The sequence below is a fragment of the Silene latifolia genome, chromosome 6, assembly GCF_048544455.1.
Source record: "Silene latifolia isolate original U9 population chromosome 6, ASM4854445v1, whole genome shotgun sequence".
Classification (NCBI taxonomy): Eukaryota; Viridiplantae; Streptophyta; class Magnoliopsida; order Caryophyllales; family Caryophyllaceae; genus Silene; species Silene latifolia.
Window position 1 is genome coordinate 105,855,134 of NC_133531.1, and position 14,753 is coordinate 105,869,886.

A 14,753-nucleotide genomic window follows, 5' to 3' on the forward strand; every position below is an offset into this window, starting at 1 on the left:
TAAATCGGAACGATTTCCTTATCTTTAGTACCTATGTCAAACGCTGTTTTGTGCTTCGATTTGACCGAGATATAAAGTGGATTTCGAACGGGTTCCAAGCATCCCACAAATGCTTGATGGTGACTCCGAACATCTCTAATCGTTTCAAGACCCTTACCGAGACGAAACCGACCGATCTAAAACGATCCGGTCGAAAGCATCTTTACGCCGCCGAGCGTGGCTTTCAAAAAGACCGCTGCCATTGTCCACAGATCGGCTGGGCATACGCAGGTGGGCCATGACCACAGTGACCCATTTTATATACATGTAATTGTGAATTACTTGTTAATTTGTTAAATGTAATTTATTTGTTCCAAATGATATTTAATTTGTTAAATATGCATTAATATGTCTAATGACATGTTACATGTCACATGTCACAACATATTACAAACGACAAATTACAAAGATAAAATGGAGGTCCATTTTAGTGAAGGAAACCAGTTTTTGGTAGGGTTTTTGGTGGTTGATTGTTTTTAATTATGAAAACATAATCATAAGACCTATGACCTAAAAAAGCTACCCTAGTTTTTGGGTAAGACAAAAAGCAAACCACCCACCCTAACCAAGGTATGAAAAACCGGTCTCCCCTCCCCTTTTTGAGCATGTGATATTCTCATTTTATTTTTCTTATCTTTTATGCTTATCTCTCTAAAAGGGACCTTCTCACATAAAATAGTTATATACTTGAATGTTTGTAGTTAGTGTCCTCCACAATAGTGCGTTTACATAATAAATCTCATTAATGGAATATCATCGGATATTTAATAGTTTGATCCTCGTCAGTTGATTAACGTAAATCGATAACGGTTGGCTGACTAGAGTTTGACGTTATTGTCGTGAGACGGCGGTGATCAACTGACCCCTTTCGGTCACACCTAAAGGAACGAACCCCAATAGACAATTAATTAATTGTATGAGATACAATTTATTTAGTCCCTTGATTTATAGACTAAAAGGTTAGTCGATTATTTTAGAGAGATTTCGAGTTGCGAACTCGAGGAGCGGCAGTTATTATTTAATTAAGCGATAATGAAATAATATGTTTTATGAGACGGGTTTTAGTTAATTAATTGTTAATTCACTAAAATTGTACTAATTGATTAATGTGATTAATATTAGTACGTAAATAATATGTGTAGTGGTACACGTATATTTACGGAGTGATTTGGACGAAATTAATTGGAAGCATTTAAACATGATACGATGTTTAAATAAAATTTACACGTATTTGTGCGACAAATATTAGAACCGAAATGGACCCGTAAATGGGACATTGGACCGTGTAAATGAAGTTAGTGGATGATTATAATCATTTCACTTTTATTTGTTTTTCTTCCATAAGTGTCATATGATCATTGTGCATGTCATAATTTTTTTAGACAAAAATTTAAACAAATCTACTCCTACACACTACCCCTCCACCCGCCACTTTCCCCATATACTCTCCAAATTGTTGTTCATTTTTTACTACTTCACTTGTACATTTTTGCATGTGAACAACAATTTGTCTTCCTCTCTCTAAAATTAATATACATCTTTACTAAGAAGTTAGTAATCAAATTTTATTACTAAGAGTATTAGTAATATTACAAATATCATCAAGGGAATAATTTTAACAAGTTTCTAGTAAAATACTTGTTAGATTTTTGGGTTGAGTTCTTGGGTTCACATTGTAAGGAGATCTTCTCTTTGAAGATTTGTTAGGAGGATCATCCTTTTATTATAAGCTCAAGAACAATCAAGGTAGGAGATCTTGATTCTGCCCATTTTACCATAAAAATCTATGTAAGGAAATTGTTTTTCCTTAACTTTCATTTTTATACTTTTATATTTGCATGCATGTTACATAGATCACCAAAATGATAAATTATGAGATAATTTAATTTTTATTAGAGAGTCTAATATGGATCTATGATCTTTCAAGTGGTATCAGAGCTTAGGCTTGTAATTTTCATGTTGATTTTAAGCATATTAATGAATTATGAGATAATTTATAAAAACTCAAAAATTGTGTTAGAAGAGGTTTTAGCACGAAATTTTTAGGACATGCATACCTACTGATCGCAAAAGATTTGTGGTTAAGTTTGGTGATTTATGAAGTTATTTTGTTATTTTTAATGATTTTTTGTAGAAAACCGAGTCAAAATGCCGTATTTTAGTTAAAAAATTGACTAAAAATAGTTAAGAGTTGATTCGGGCCATAGAATTTACCATTTGTATTTCATGCATGTTTTCTACTGATTGTATGCAAAAGGTTAAAGGTTGGTTCGAAAGTTTTGCATGTTTATTGATTTTATGAGATACAAGTCGATAAAAGTGAAATAATTTAATCATAATTTCGAAACAATTGATTCTGCCCTTGATAAATTTATGTACATTTAAAAATACTATTTAAATATTAAAAGTGAATTTTAAAATGTGTTTTCACCTTGTTTTGATGTTTATTGGTTTTAGTGGTTAAAAACCGATAAATATCGATCTTTTTTTCATAAATTTTATCCGGATTTTTAGGACAATGTTTCTGACATTTTGGTGTTCTTGGGAGTGTTCCATAATACTCAAATTTTTTGTTTCAATTTTTTGGGTAAGTTTTCAATTATTTTGGATTTTTACTTAATAATTATGATTTTTACCGATTAAATTAGCAAAATATCACCAAATCAAACTAATTACTCATCATAAAATTAGTGAAGACTAATTTTAAGGTTCAAAACAGTTTGGACAATTATTTTGGACTTAAATGAGACTTAAGAGTTGATTATTGATTTTTACATGTTAAAAATCGATTAAATCCACAAACACCGAGATGGATACCAACGATTGATGGATAGGGCGATTTTGGCATCATTTTACAGCATTTTAAGCATATTTATTTAAGTTGAATGAATGATTGTCATTTATTTAAAGTATTTATCTTGTTGTACCTAGTATGGCCTAGTTTATTTTAATCGTTATTACCCGAAATGAATGGGAATATCGATTTGTTTGTAATTAAATACGATCTCGTATCGTCGGTTGGTAATTAATTAATAGTTTTATTTATTTTATTAATTAATGTATAATAGGAATAGCTATGTAATTCATTTGTAATAGTTATTCTTACCGGCGTTTCCAAAAGACGGATTATATCGAGACGGAGTCTATTTTTGGAAGGTGTTCCAAATCCCACAAGAAGGAGCCACTTATGGAATGAAGAGGCAAGGGACCAAGGAGTTGGTTTCCGAAATGTAATAGACTAGTTTTTATTAACTAGGTGGTCATACTAGGATTTATTCATATGCTTACTTGTTTGCTTCTTTTATTTTCGCGCATGCCAAAATCGCCATTCACATGCATTTTATTTTCGCGTTTGTCAATTCACGTCATTTACATTCACCGACTTAGTTCACTTATAGGGAATTTATGACTAAATTGACAAGATCTCTCACATAACTAAAATTGAGATTAGCCTTACCAATTAGTAACACCTATGAATCTCTTGTTCATTAGAGCCACGCTCGCCCAAGCGGGGTGTTCTCTTTTTACCTTGGATAAGTAGGGTGGTAAACGGTTATCACACGCTAAAATTGGTTGGACTCAACGGGATATAAGACGGTCTTGTGTTCCGGGGCTAGTAGATGGATTTAAGGAAATTCGTCGACCAAGAGTTCTAGAGGTAGAATTAGTCAACGTGACTTATCGAATTTACACAATTATGGGATGTTTTGCCCAAGCGATTCTCATTTTTGTTTAATATTTGGGTCTTGGAATCATTTATATAATTTAGTGGGAGATCATTATATAAATGATAAAACTTGTTAAAAATGTTTCACAAGTAAAATTAAAACATTGAATGTTAATTTTTCCTTTTTTTCGTTCATTCTCATAAATGTATGACATCGCGCACTTCATACTCCTTTCTCTATTTATTGTTATACTTGTTTCATTCTTTCATAGAAAGCGGTTTCTTTGAAGGAATTAATGATTGGTAACATGATTTACCAATTCACCTACATAAGCTTACAACGATTTTTGCGGTTATTATACAACTTAATTAACGTTCATACATATTAAAAAGTGGTTTCATGTTGCAAACTCATATTACGAGTTTAAAAGGAAGTCACATTTTATCAAGAGAGTCTTGATTTCGGAAGTGACACCTTCGTCATGATGCTGACATATTAGTTTTAATTACTCAAGTGTAATTCAAAAGTTTACGAAAAGAGTTTTCAAAAACACTTATAATACTCCAATATGATACCATCAAATGGCTCACTTCGAGAAAGGCCAAATCGATTGTTTATGCGCTAAAGAGTTTAGGCATATGATAACAATTGAATGGTTAGGTAGTCCAATTTCACAAGAAGTTGAGATTTTGCCATATGTTACACTCACTTTATAGTAATTCACTCTTACTAAGTGTATAAAATACCACGAATGACATGAAGAGAGGTCTTCATGAGATTAATTTTTGCTTGATTCACTACAAGAAAAAGGCCTATTTGCAACGGACCAATCCGTTGCGAAATAACCCTAATCCGTTGCTTATATACAGTTTGCAACGGATATCCGTTGCAAACTGGTGCGTTGCTTATATGGCGTTTCAAATGAAAAAATATGCAACGGATCGGCGTTGCTAATTTTTATGCAACAGACGTATATTATTTGCAACGAATGATCCGTTGCTTAAATGAGGTCCACGTGGCACCTGTTTGGTCAATTATGAGACGGATTTCCGTTGCAAAAAAAATGTTTTCCGTTGCGTAGTAGAGGAAAAAGTCAACAAATTGACTTTTTAAATTAATGGATAGCCGTCACAAAACCTGTAATTTCCGTTGCAAACACAAATGGGAGATTCAAGCATTCCTGCATCCATTTTCCTCCATTTCGTTACGATATCAAACAATTAAACAATAAACTTTAAAGAAGCCAACAATATAGAAACTTGGAATTGTTCATTTAGCAAATTTAAAAGAGTACATACATTGAAAACATCCTCAAAAAAAATCCATACGTAATTTGCTAAGCAATTTTGTTGTCTAGCTATTATGGAGTAATCTAGCTAATTAGTTGGGATTGATGTCGAGTTGCCACTTCCACCATCATCATTGAAGTCCTCTCGATTTTGGAACTGGTTGCTATCACAATTTGGGTCAAAGTCAGACCCAAACTTTGCTTGTAGAAACGCCTCCATTCTTTGTACTTTGTCTTCGAGCACTTTGTTGCGGAGCTCAGTTTCAACATTCTTGCTCACAAGTCGAGGTAGTATTCCGGGCGAATAATCCTGGTCGATATTGTTGGACTCTCTACTTCCAGTAGCCGAGCGTTCAAAGTAATGCTCGCGTGCGGCTTCAGTACCAAAAACTAACCCCTTCTTATTAAAGCCGCATTTTTCAAGGTAGATCGACAATCAAACACTAGTAAAGGCCATATGCAGTCGGGTCTAGGAAATCCAAATCAAGCATAAATGTCACACACATTGATCGACAATCAAACACTAGTACAAAAAACCTAATCCGAGGCGGCAAAAAAAGGGCTTAAGGCGTTTTAGGCATAGCATCCACTATCAGCAAGGATTTCCGCCTATAACAGCAAAGAGATAACAAATGTCAGAAAGAATTAGCTCAAGGCAAATGAACTAACTTATGCACCATCACTACAAAGCACCATCACTACAACAGTACAAAGTACAAAAACATGGAACAAGAAGTTCTAATTTGATTAATTCTCTATAAGAATCAACAATGACAGAGACAAAGAGCAAAGCATAACAGAAATGATGTAATCAAACTTGAAATGGATGTCAGGATTATAAGTAAACACGGTCGTCGGCGAAATATTGAAATCTTCATTTACAACTTGACATATAAAGTTATAAATCATAACGAAGATCTTCTATATGAATCATACACTTCATGACATTCACAATTTTACATTGCACGGCCATTCAATAAAGACCTAAATATAGCATGGAGATAAACTTTACGGATAACATTTCACTCAGTAGAGGAATGAAACAAGATTGATACCTTTGCAAAATGATGGACCATCTACTGCAGCCATGTTTCTGAACTAACTCAATGATAGAGTCATCCTCCTGAAAAGTTCGAAGTACCAAATCAGCACACCATGATTCCGCAAATGCATAGTCAACTCTAGCCACCAAATTCTCCTTGCCACGAACAAATGTATTTTGATACAATAAAAAGGATTGAATTTTTGATTTACCTCCTTACTCCAAGGTTCTTTGATCAGTTCAGGATTGACAACTTTTTGCCACCGATGCAGGCACTGAACATCTGTCCTACCCGGAAAATGAGCATTTGCCAAAAAATTAAACAAAGCATATAAACAAATAAGTACAATCTCACCCAGGCATACCGTATTACAGCACTAGAAAACATAAAGCGGAGAATTTAACCTAATTGCATAACAAATTCATAATGAAATAACACAATCAATATGACTAAAACCTTGGTTTTTAATAGCATTAGTGATTCAAAATATAGAATAAATTAGAACGCGCGAATTTGTACTCACCAATTTGCTTCCAGTTCTTAGCATTGAATTTCCTTACAACAGCAGTGAGAAGACTATCCTGTAACAAGATCATGAAATCAATTAAAGGAACACCTTTTGCACATCTAACACCATTCAATTTTATCTATAATTGGCTACTGTAAAATAGTCTAATACTTGAGGTCAAGGAATATTTTACAAGATAATAAAACTATTGAATCATCAATATTTGAAGGTTGATCACAACATCACATCCGAGGAAACGCAATAAAAATATAAACTATCAATGGCATGCATAGAGAACTAGACCTACAAAACAACTACTCGGATGAACAAATTCAATATGAACAACTGCAACAAAGCCACGGTCTTTAATGATTAGGGGGTCTTTTAACATAATCACACGCTAAGGATGTCAACATAACGTAAACAATGAAAAACATGAACAAAGGGAGGGAGAGGAAACAAAAAATCAATACCCTAGTTGGTTATAAATAGTGTCCAAGTGTCTTTACGACTTTCATTGCTGTTCTCAAGCCAGGATATAGAGGTCAGTTATGAGAATTATGACCGATACCATAAAACAAGTCACCCTCTATGGACATGAACCATAAACTCTGAACTAAACAGAAATACTCGGAAATGATAAAAATAAGAAGATACCTTCAAGAGTGGACTGAAGCCAAGGTGAACAATTCATGCTGGTGTGACTATCAAACCACCAACAATGAGACTGCTGCTATGTTATGAGGTGGTCTTACATAAGTATATTGTATAGTAAAACGGTTCCTTTAGAATCATTTCTTCATCTAACTGATTTCATTTTAAATAAATTCGTTTTCAATTATATTAATCAGCAGACGGTTTTATAAGAGACTAAACGAGTCAATACCTATCATCAGTTTTTCTACTTGGAACATTCCTTAAATCCCACCAAATCCGACACATGAACACGCATCAATTGCACATACTAACATATACGGACCTCAACAGACCATTAATCGTATTTTACGTGATAATAATTCAATTTAAGTTTCACCCTAAACAAAAAATTATCACATATACTAATAAAAACAGTTACTCCAAGCTTGTTTATCTACATCGAAATTACAGTGCTACTATAACTCAACTCTATAAAATTAGTCTCTTGTAACGCTGTTTAACAAAAATGTTATGTAAAACGAATACCACCATCAAAGAAAGATTCATACTTTGTACCAAATAAACACAGGAACATCTCAAATAACAACATTTAACAACTATGGTGGAATTAAATAAGGATTAAAAACATACCTAGATCTAAAAGTGGGTAATTCACAAAATTGGGGAAATCCAAAACCCCTAATTCAAAAAATCCAAGAGATTAAAAAAATACCTTATTAAAAAAAAGAACGAAAAGGAAGGAGGAAAAAGGAGATAGTGGCAGCGATGGGAGAGTTAGTGGCGGCAAGGATGACGGCGACACCGGAGTTGTGGCAGTGGCACCGGAAGTGGAGGACTGTGGTGGTGGACGGTGGTGTCGGGTTTTAGGGAAGTTAGGGTTAGATATAGAAATTGATTTGGGATAAATGGAGTATACAATGTTGGGGGAAGATGTGCTGTGTGTTTTATGATTAAAAACAAACTGACGGAAATTCCGTAACGTAAGTCAAAATTTTGTTGACTTTTCTGACGGAATATCCGTCAGAAAAATAGAAATTCTGACGGATTATCTGTCAAAATACCATCATTGAGTGATGGCGCCATTGTCATTATTCAACGCGCAATTTAATTCTGACGGATTATCCGTCAGGAACCATTTTCCGACGGAAATTCCGTCAGTTTCCCGAATTATCTGACGGCCTGGAGAATCCGTCAGAATTTCCGTCAGTTTCCCGCGTTATTTTTGTAGTGGTGGAGTTGGGGTTGTGAATTTGGGGTTGTGAATTTTGACTTGTCTAAATAGTATAAAAGATGAGTTTTTAATAAAGAGGGAAAATGGAAATAAAACCCGCGCATGGAGTTTAACCAATATGCAACGGATAGGCATTACAAAATCCGTTGCATAAATTAACCAGCTTTAAATTTATTAGGCGGGTAAATAGATATGACGCATATCCGTTGCAAATTTTCATTAAGCCGTTACATAATTTAATATCCGTTGCAAATTTTCATTTAGCCGTTGCATAATTTAATATCCGTTGCAAATATAATAATATCTGTCGCAAGTAATACTTAGCAACGACTTATACAGTTCGTTGCAATTAGTCCGTTGCAAATCAGCCTTTTTCTTGTAGTGATTGAAGCAAAGAGGAATGTGAAAGTGAGTGGGAGTTAAGAAGAATCAACCCTAGATGTATGCGATAGAACAAAAGTTGAAAGAGACATCTACTCAATGGATAGGCTAGTTCCACTATCTTGGTATGAGATACCAAGTACGGGTCATTTCTTTGTAAAGAAGTTTACATGAATTGACAAAACGTAAGACGTCTAGCATAGGACATTTTTGTATCGAAATGGTGCTAGAGTAGCAATGATTTCGATAGGGACAAATGTACCTAAATTTGGTTTTAAAAGAATGTAATCATCTATGTTTATACATAGAAGGCATCACTCATGTGATTTAAAACAAAAGGTTGTACCTACTCCTATGATAACTTGGTGGTTGGTTTAGACCACTCAAGTTAGAGGAATTTTACATTCTTCACGAAAACTAAATATTATACTATCTTGTAGATTTTAATGTCTCTAATTTGGTGAACCCAAATTAATCAAACCTCAAGTAAATTCATTTAAATGAATAAACAATAAGCACATCGAACAACCATTTGATTGAGAATCTTATGGTGTGTGTGCATAAATTATGTTTTTCTTTTGCAGAAAAGAAACACAATAGTGAGGTGATTGACCATATACATACAGATGCTTAAGGTCGATAGTTGGTTATATATATATACTTCGTTACTTTTTACCGTAATGCTAAGTAGATATGAAAACCTCATATCTATTTAATAAGACATAAAATTGATTTTTGAAACGTGGAATATTTTCAAAATGAAGTAGTAAACCAAAAGCACGTCAAGATCAAGATGTTGATCAGAAGTTTCAAAGTAATGACTTTGAAGATCAAATGGGTAATATCAAGTAATGACCTTGATAATCGCTAAGAAGATTGTGAACCAGTTCACATAATACCTTCTCCTTGGGACACCATAGAGTATGGTGTAGTCAAGTATATAATCCGAACTTTATGTGATATAGTTTGAGATTTTTCGCAATTTTGTAAGCTATTTTCTCACTAATAGTTTAAAACCCGACTACAATGGCCTAAATGACTCCATATGAGATATGGATAGGGAGAGTCCTTAACTTGTCATTTTTATACATTTCGGACCATAAATGTTTATGTTCAGAACCAATTTGTGTATTTGTGAGGGTTATCCAAAATTGAACCACTTGGTTTTTACTCCTTCAACACGAGAACAAAGAGTTTGTGGCTCATAATGCTGTCTTTCTAGAAAGATTTTCAATTTTCTGGAAGACAGAGTGGGAGAAATTTTGAACTTGCGGAAGTGCAAGACCAACAAACTGAGTACAATGCAAGAAGATGTTCTTTATTGACACTCAGTGGTTATAAGGAGATAATTTTGCGATAATATTGCGTTACTTTTCGAAAGTGACGAATGTTCAACCCTCATCAAAGGCTTTTCTATAGTATGAACTCTATGTTATGGCGTGTCACCATGCAATTCGAATTGATTCCCTTACACAAGATGTGATAAGGAAGGAAACACGAGATGTTTCTGAGACTTGATTTAGGGCGAATACTTTGGTAGGTTACCTTGCTCTTGTCGTAAAGGTTACATAAGATGTTTAAAATTTGGGCTTGTTATAGAGAGTTTGTGACAACCTAAATGCCTTTATGAATTCGTATGGTCTTAGCAATATAGCCTCTCATGAGGATGAGTTTAGGCAAAATGATAATGAAACTTTCTCCTTGAATGTATCTTATGAAGGGAGAAGTTTTGTTCATGTTGTCAATGCTAAGAAGCCTAGCATGCTTGAAAGATCCCTTTTGTGATCTATATACGTCAAAGAGTTGGAACTTTGGGTTCAATCATGTAGTCTATCAAAACGGTATTTCTCGAGTGTCGAGATAACATGATGATACATGTAGTTTAGTGGGAGCTAAAGTGAGTTTCTTAGTCTAAAATATGTGCTTTACATATTAGTGACTAGAAATGTAGCTAAGGTGATATTTCTTAGTCTAAAATATGTGTTTGACATACTAGTGACTAGAAATATTCTCGGGTGAATACTTGAGAGTAGCATGGCGCTTATTAAATATCCGGATCTAATGAGATAGATTTCTATGGATATTAGCATTATAGTCAAGAGACTTCTGTGATAAGATTCTTGACTCGTTCAAGTTGTTGAACAATTAATATGATCTCTCTTGCTTCCGCTGCAGGATCTATTAAATATGCTAAAAGCTTCTCTCGTCGAGACTTATCATGTTGAGAATATGAGAAGTCATTACTACGACCTTCGTAAATGGGGTCAAATGGGCATATTTTGGGTTATGATGGCTGTGGCTAGTCGAAGGGAATGAGTGCGATAGGAATTGTCCACCCCTAGTCAGGGTTATAACAATATCTCAGGGCCACTCGAGGAGCAATGAACTGGAAATGCGTGGCCACGCTCGGAAGATATCTATGGTAGATAAATCCGGTCAATCAGTTATTTTCCAGATCGAGGAAACCACTCTCGATGTGATCACTTGCAAGTACGACCTGAAAGACACCTTGCATTGAGTGGGAGATAGTAATAGGACAAGAGAATTGATGACGCACACTTGTCGAGGACAAGTGGGAGATTGTTGGAATATGTGTCCTCCGACAATAATGCGATCACAACTGTTGATCATGATGATCGCATGTTTAAGTCTCATTTTAAAGAATACAATTGGGAAGTAATTTTTACTGTCAACTGGTCCACACATATCGGTAATGATTGGCTGACTAGAGTTTGACATTACTGTCGTGCGACGGTGGTGACCAGTTGATCCCCTTAGGTCATACCTAAAGGGTAACATTCTTAATTGATTATTTAATTGATCGTATGACGATACGGGTTAATTAAATTACTTAAAATTGACGGACGATTTTGGAAGTAATTTTTACGTGTCTCATTGTAATTTGATTAAATAAGATACGGTCTGAGTAATCAAATTGTTTTAATTACTTAGATGAAATTATTGTTTAAGGAAACAATTGCATTTGAATGAATAAATTATTATAAATACAAGTTATTGTGATTTATAATTGGTAAAATATTTTGGTACAAGTAATTATGAATTACTAAGTCAATTTTGTATATGACTTATTTTTATTAATGCGTTGATTTTTAATATGTTAAAAATACATAACAATTTTATGTGACATGTGACATGTGACAAATTGACAAATTGACAAAGATAAAATGGAGTCCATTTTATCTATAATGACCGAAATTAGGGGTGATATTAGGAATATATTATGTTGATTATGTTAGTGGTAAACATAATCATTTCTTCCTAATCATAGCCATGCAACCCTACTTGATCTTGTGAAGACAACCTTGTGCATGCATTGGCCACTTCCTCCCCCTTCCACCCGGTTTTTCAAGAGGAGAAAACCATGGGTTTTTCTCCTCAATTTTTACTTATTATACACAACCTAAAACATTAGTGTATTATTATTCATTTAACATCTAAAATAAGAGTTTTTAGAGAGATAAAAAAAATCTTCCTCCTTCTCCCTTTCTCTCAACCGAAATTATTGAGAGAACAAAATAATTTTTGGTCAATTTTATACAAAATTAATATTGTTCTAGTAATAATAATATTAATTTTATTAAGTTGTTACTTTGGGTATAAATCCTTGGGAGGGATTCTCTACTTGAATCCTTGTTCATCCACTTAAGGAAGCTCAAGAACAAGTGAGTAGGAGAACTCACTTGTGCCCATAAAATCCAAAATCTTCAATGTAAGATGATGATTTCTTTCTTATTCTTTTATTGTTTGCATGCATAAGATCACCTTTTAATTTTATGAATAAGTTTTATAGATTTCTAACAATTATCAAAACATATTTTGATCAAGTACAACTTCTATTCATATTTTTCACAAGAGAATATAGGTATGTAAGGAATTTTTTTTAAGATGTTAATCATATAGTTGCATAGGACAATTCCTATCGAGTTCTATGGAATAGAACGATTCCTATGGATCTAGTCAACAACCTATGATACGGTTCATTCTAGAAAGAGATTCTATTTGTCGTAAGTAATAGTGGTTTAGCGGAGTTTGTGTTACAATCGAATTGATATCATATATGAGTAGGAGTGATAATAAAGAACAACATAAAACAACGAAATAGTGGGAAAATCAAACATTCATCGTTATATAAAAACATTTAAGAATGTTTTAGCATTTATATAGTGACCTCTACCCAACTATTATAAATGATCCCGAGATCCAAATTCATATCAATTCGGGCACGGTGAGCCGATACATCCCTAATTAATATAACTCGGTGGATTAACTCTTTAATCAATTCTACTTCTAGAACTCTCGGTCGATAAAATTACTTTAATATTTATCTTCAGCACGGAACACATGCGACTACGGTCACGAATACTTCCGTTGAGCTCAATCCAAATTTCGATGTAGTAACAATTTACCACCCACTTATCCAACGTAACAAGTTTAGCACCCCGGTGAGCCGAGCCTACTTCCTTATGAAATTGGGATTCATGGTTCTACTATTTTGTAAGGCTAATTATTAATTATTATTTAGTAAGAGGTCTTGTCAATTTATTATCTATCACGTTTTAAGTGAACTAAGGTGGTGAACTACGATAATTATAATTGACACGGTCGATGACTCGATAAAATATAATATGCATGTGTAGTTATGGCGATTTGGCTATGCATGCAAACATATAAAATAAATGCAAAGCAAAGCAATAAAATCCTAGTATGGCCTTCCTAAAATAGTAAATCTAATAAACTATTTACAAACTCGGAAACCAACTCCTTTGGTCCCTTGAACTTCATTTGGCACGCACTCTAAGGCAACACCGTCTTTGTCGGACCACCTTCTCGAATTGCACCGTCTTCAAGGAACTCCGCAATTAAAAAATTACATAGCTTTTCTACTTTATACATTATAAAAACAAAAACAAAAATAAAATAAAAGTGATACGAGATCACATTAATTACAACCGAATCGATATTCCCATTCATTTCGGGAAATATCAATTAAAAACTAAGGCCATACTAAGTACAAATTACATAATTCAAAATTATATAAAATAAAATATGACAATCATAATAAAAATGCAGCATTAATATATGTATAAAACATGCCATGTGATGTGCCAAATCGCCCTATTTAAGCTAATATCGTATATTTGGTCCGGTTTTATGGATAATTGTGACAATTAACTTATTAAAATCACACAACATTACATAAATCAAATCTATGTCCAAGTTAATTACCCCAAACTTCTTAGGACTCAAAAATTTAGTCTTCACTAAATATTTGACAATAATTCAACTTGATATTTTATTATTGCTCTTTAAACACTATTATTCATAATAATAAAGAAATAATTCCCAATTAAGTCATAATAATTCGAAAATTTCAAAATCATAATTTTGTATATTATGGAAAATTCCAAACATTCCAAAACTTTAATAAAATTTGCCCATAGAATATTTTTAATTTATTTCACAAATAAATCGCATAATACATAACTTTAACCTTTTAATTCCAAATTAAATATAAAATTATGCAATAAATCAAAATTAAAATTTTGAATATTCTATATAAGTTCTTAGAACCTGGAAAAGACAAATTTTAAGGGCCAGAAATCGAATTTACAATTATGACTATTAAAGTTGCCTTATATTAATTTTACAATATAAAAAACAATAAACTTCCAAATCAAACGAAATTTGACATACAACTTTAGATCTGACGTTCATATAATATATACAACTTTGGGAAAAACTTTCATGCCATAAAATTTATTTTAGCTATTTTTGCTAAAATAGTCACTATTTAAATGATTTTTACATCTAAAATTCATAAATCATGCAAAATAAAACCATTTCATCTCAAAATTTACATACTATGTGTAAATATTGCATGTGACAATATAATAAAATTTCATGGGCATAGACGAAG

At 33.2% G+C, this 14,753-nt stretch overlaps 1 protein-coding gene across 1 annotated transcript; it reads right to left on the reverse strand.

Moving 5' to 3' along the window:
* Positions 1 to 4,892: 4,892 nt before the first annotated feature.
* Positions 4,893 to 6,873, reverse strand: LOC141658891 (transcription factor MYB3R-5-like). Its single transcript, XM_074465641.1, has 4 exons — positions 6,562 to 6,873; positions 6,250 to 6,320; positions 6,051 to 6,118; positions 4,893 to 5,604 (listed from the first exon to the last, which is right to left on the reverse strand). Exons 1-4 carry the CDS (start codon positions 6,632 to 6,634, stop codon positions 5,559 to 5,561), a joined length of 258 nt encoding a protein of 85 aa, XP_074321742.1. The 5' UTR covers positions 6,635 to 6,873; the 3' UTR covers positions 4,893 to 5,558.
* Between the last annotated feature and the right edge of the window lie 7,880 nt (positions 6,874 to 14,753).

What these genes read in the sequence shown, in the direction of transcription:
- LOC141658891 (XM_074465641.1), bottom strand. Translation starts at nt 6,634, where the DNA reads ATGATCTTGTTACAGGATAGTCTTCTCACTGCTGTTGTAAGGAAATTC. An exon ending in TAAGAACTGGAAGCAAATTG is followed by an intron (nt 6,321 to 6,561) that starts GTGAGTACAAAT and finishes CGGGTAGGACAG; the next exon opens with ATGTTCAGTGCCTGCATCGG. An exon ending in AAGAACCTTGGAGTAAGGAG is followed by an intron (nt 6,119 to 6,249) that starts GTAAATCAAAAA and finishes CGAACTTTTCAG; the next exon opens with GAGGATGACTCTATCATTGA.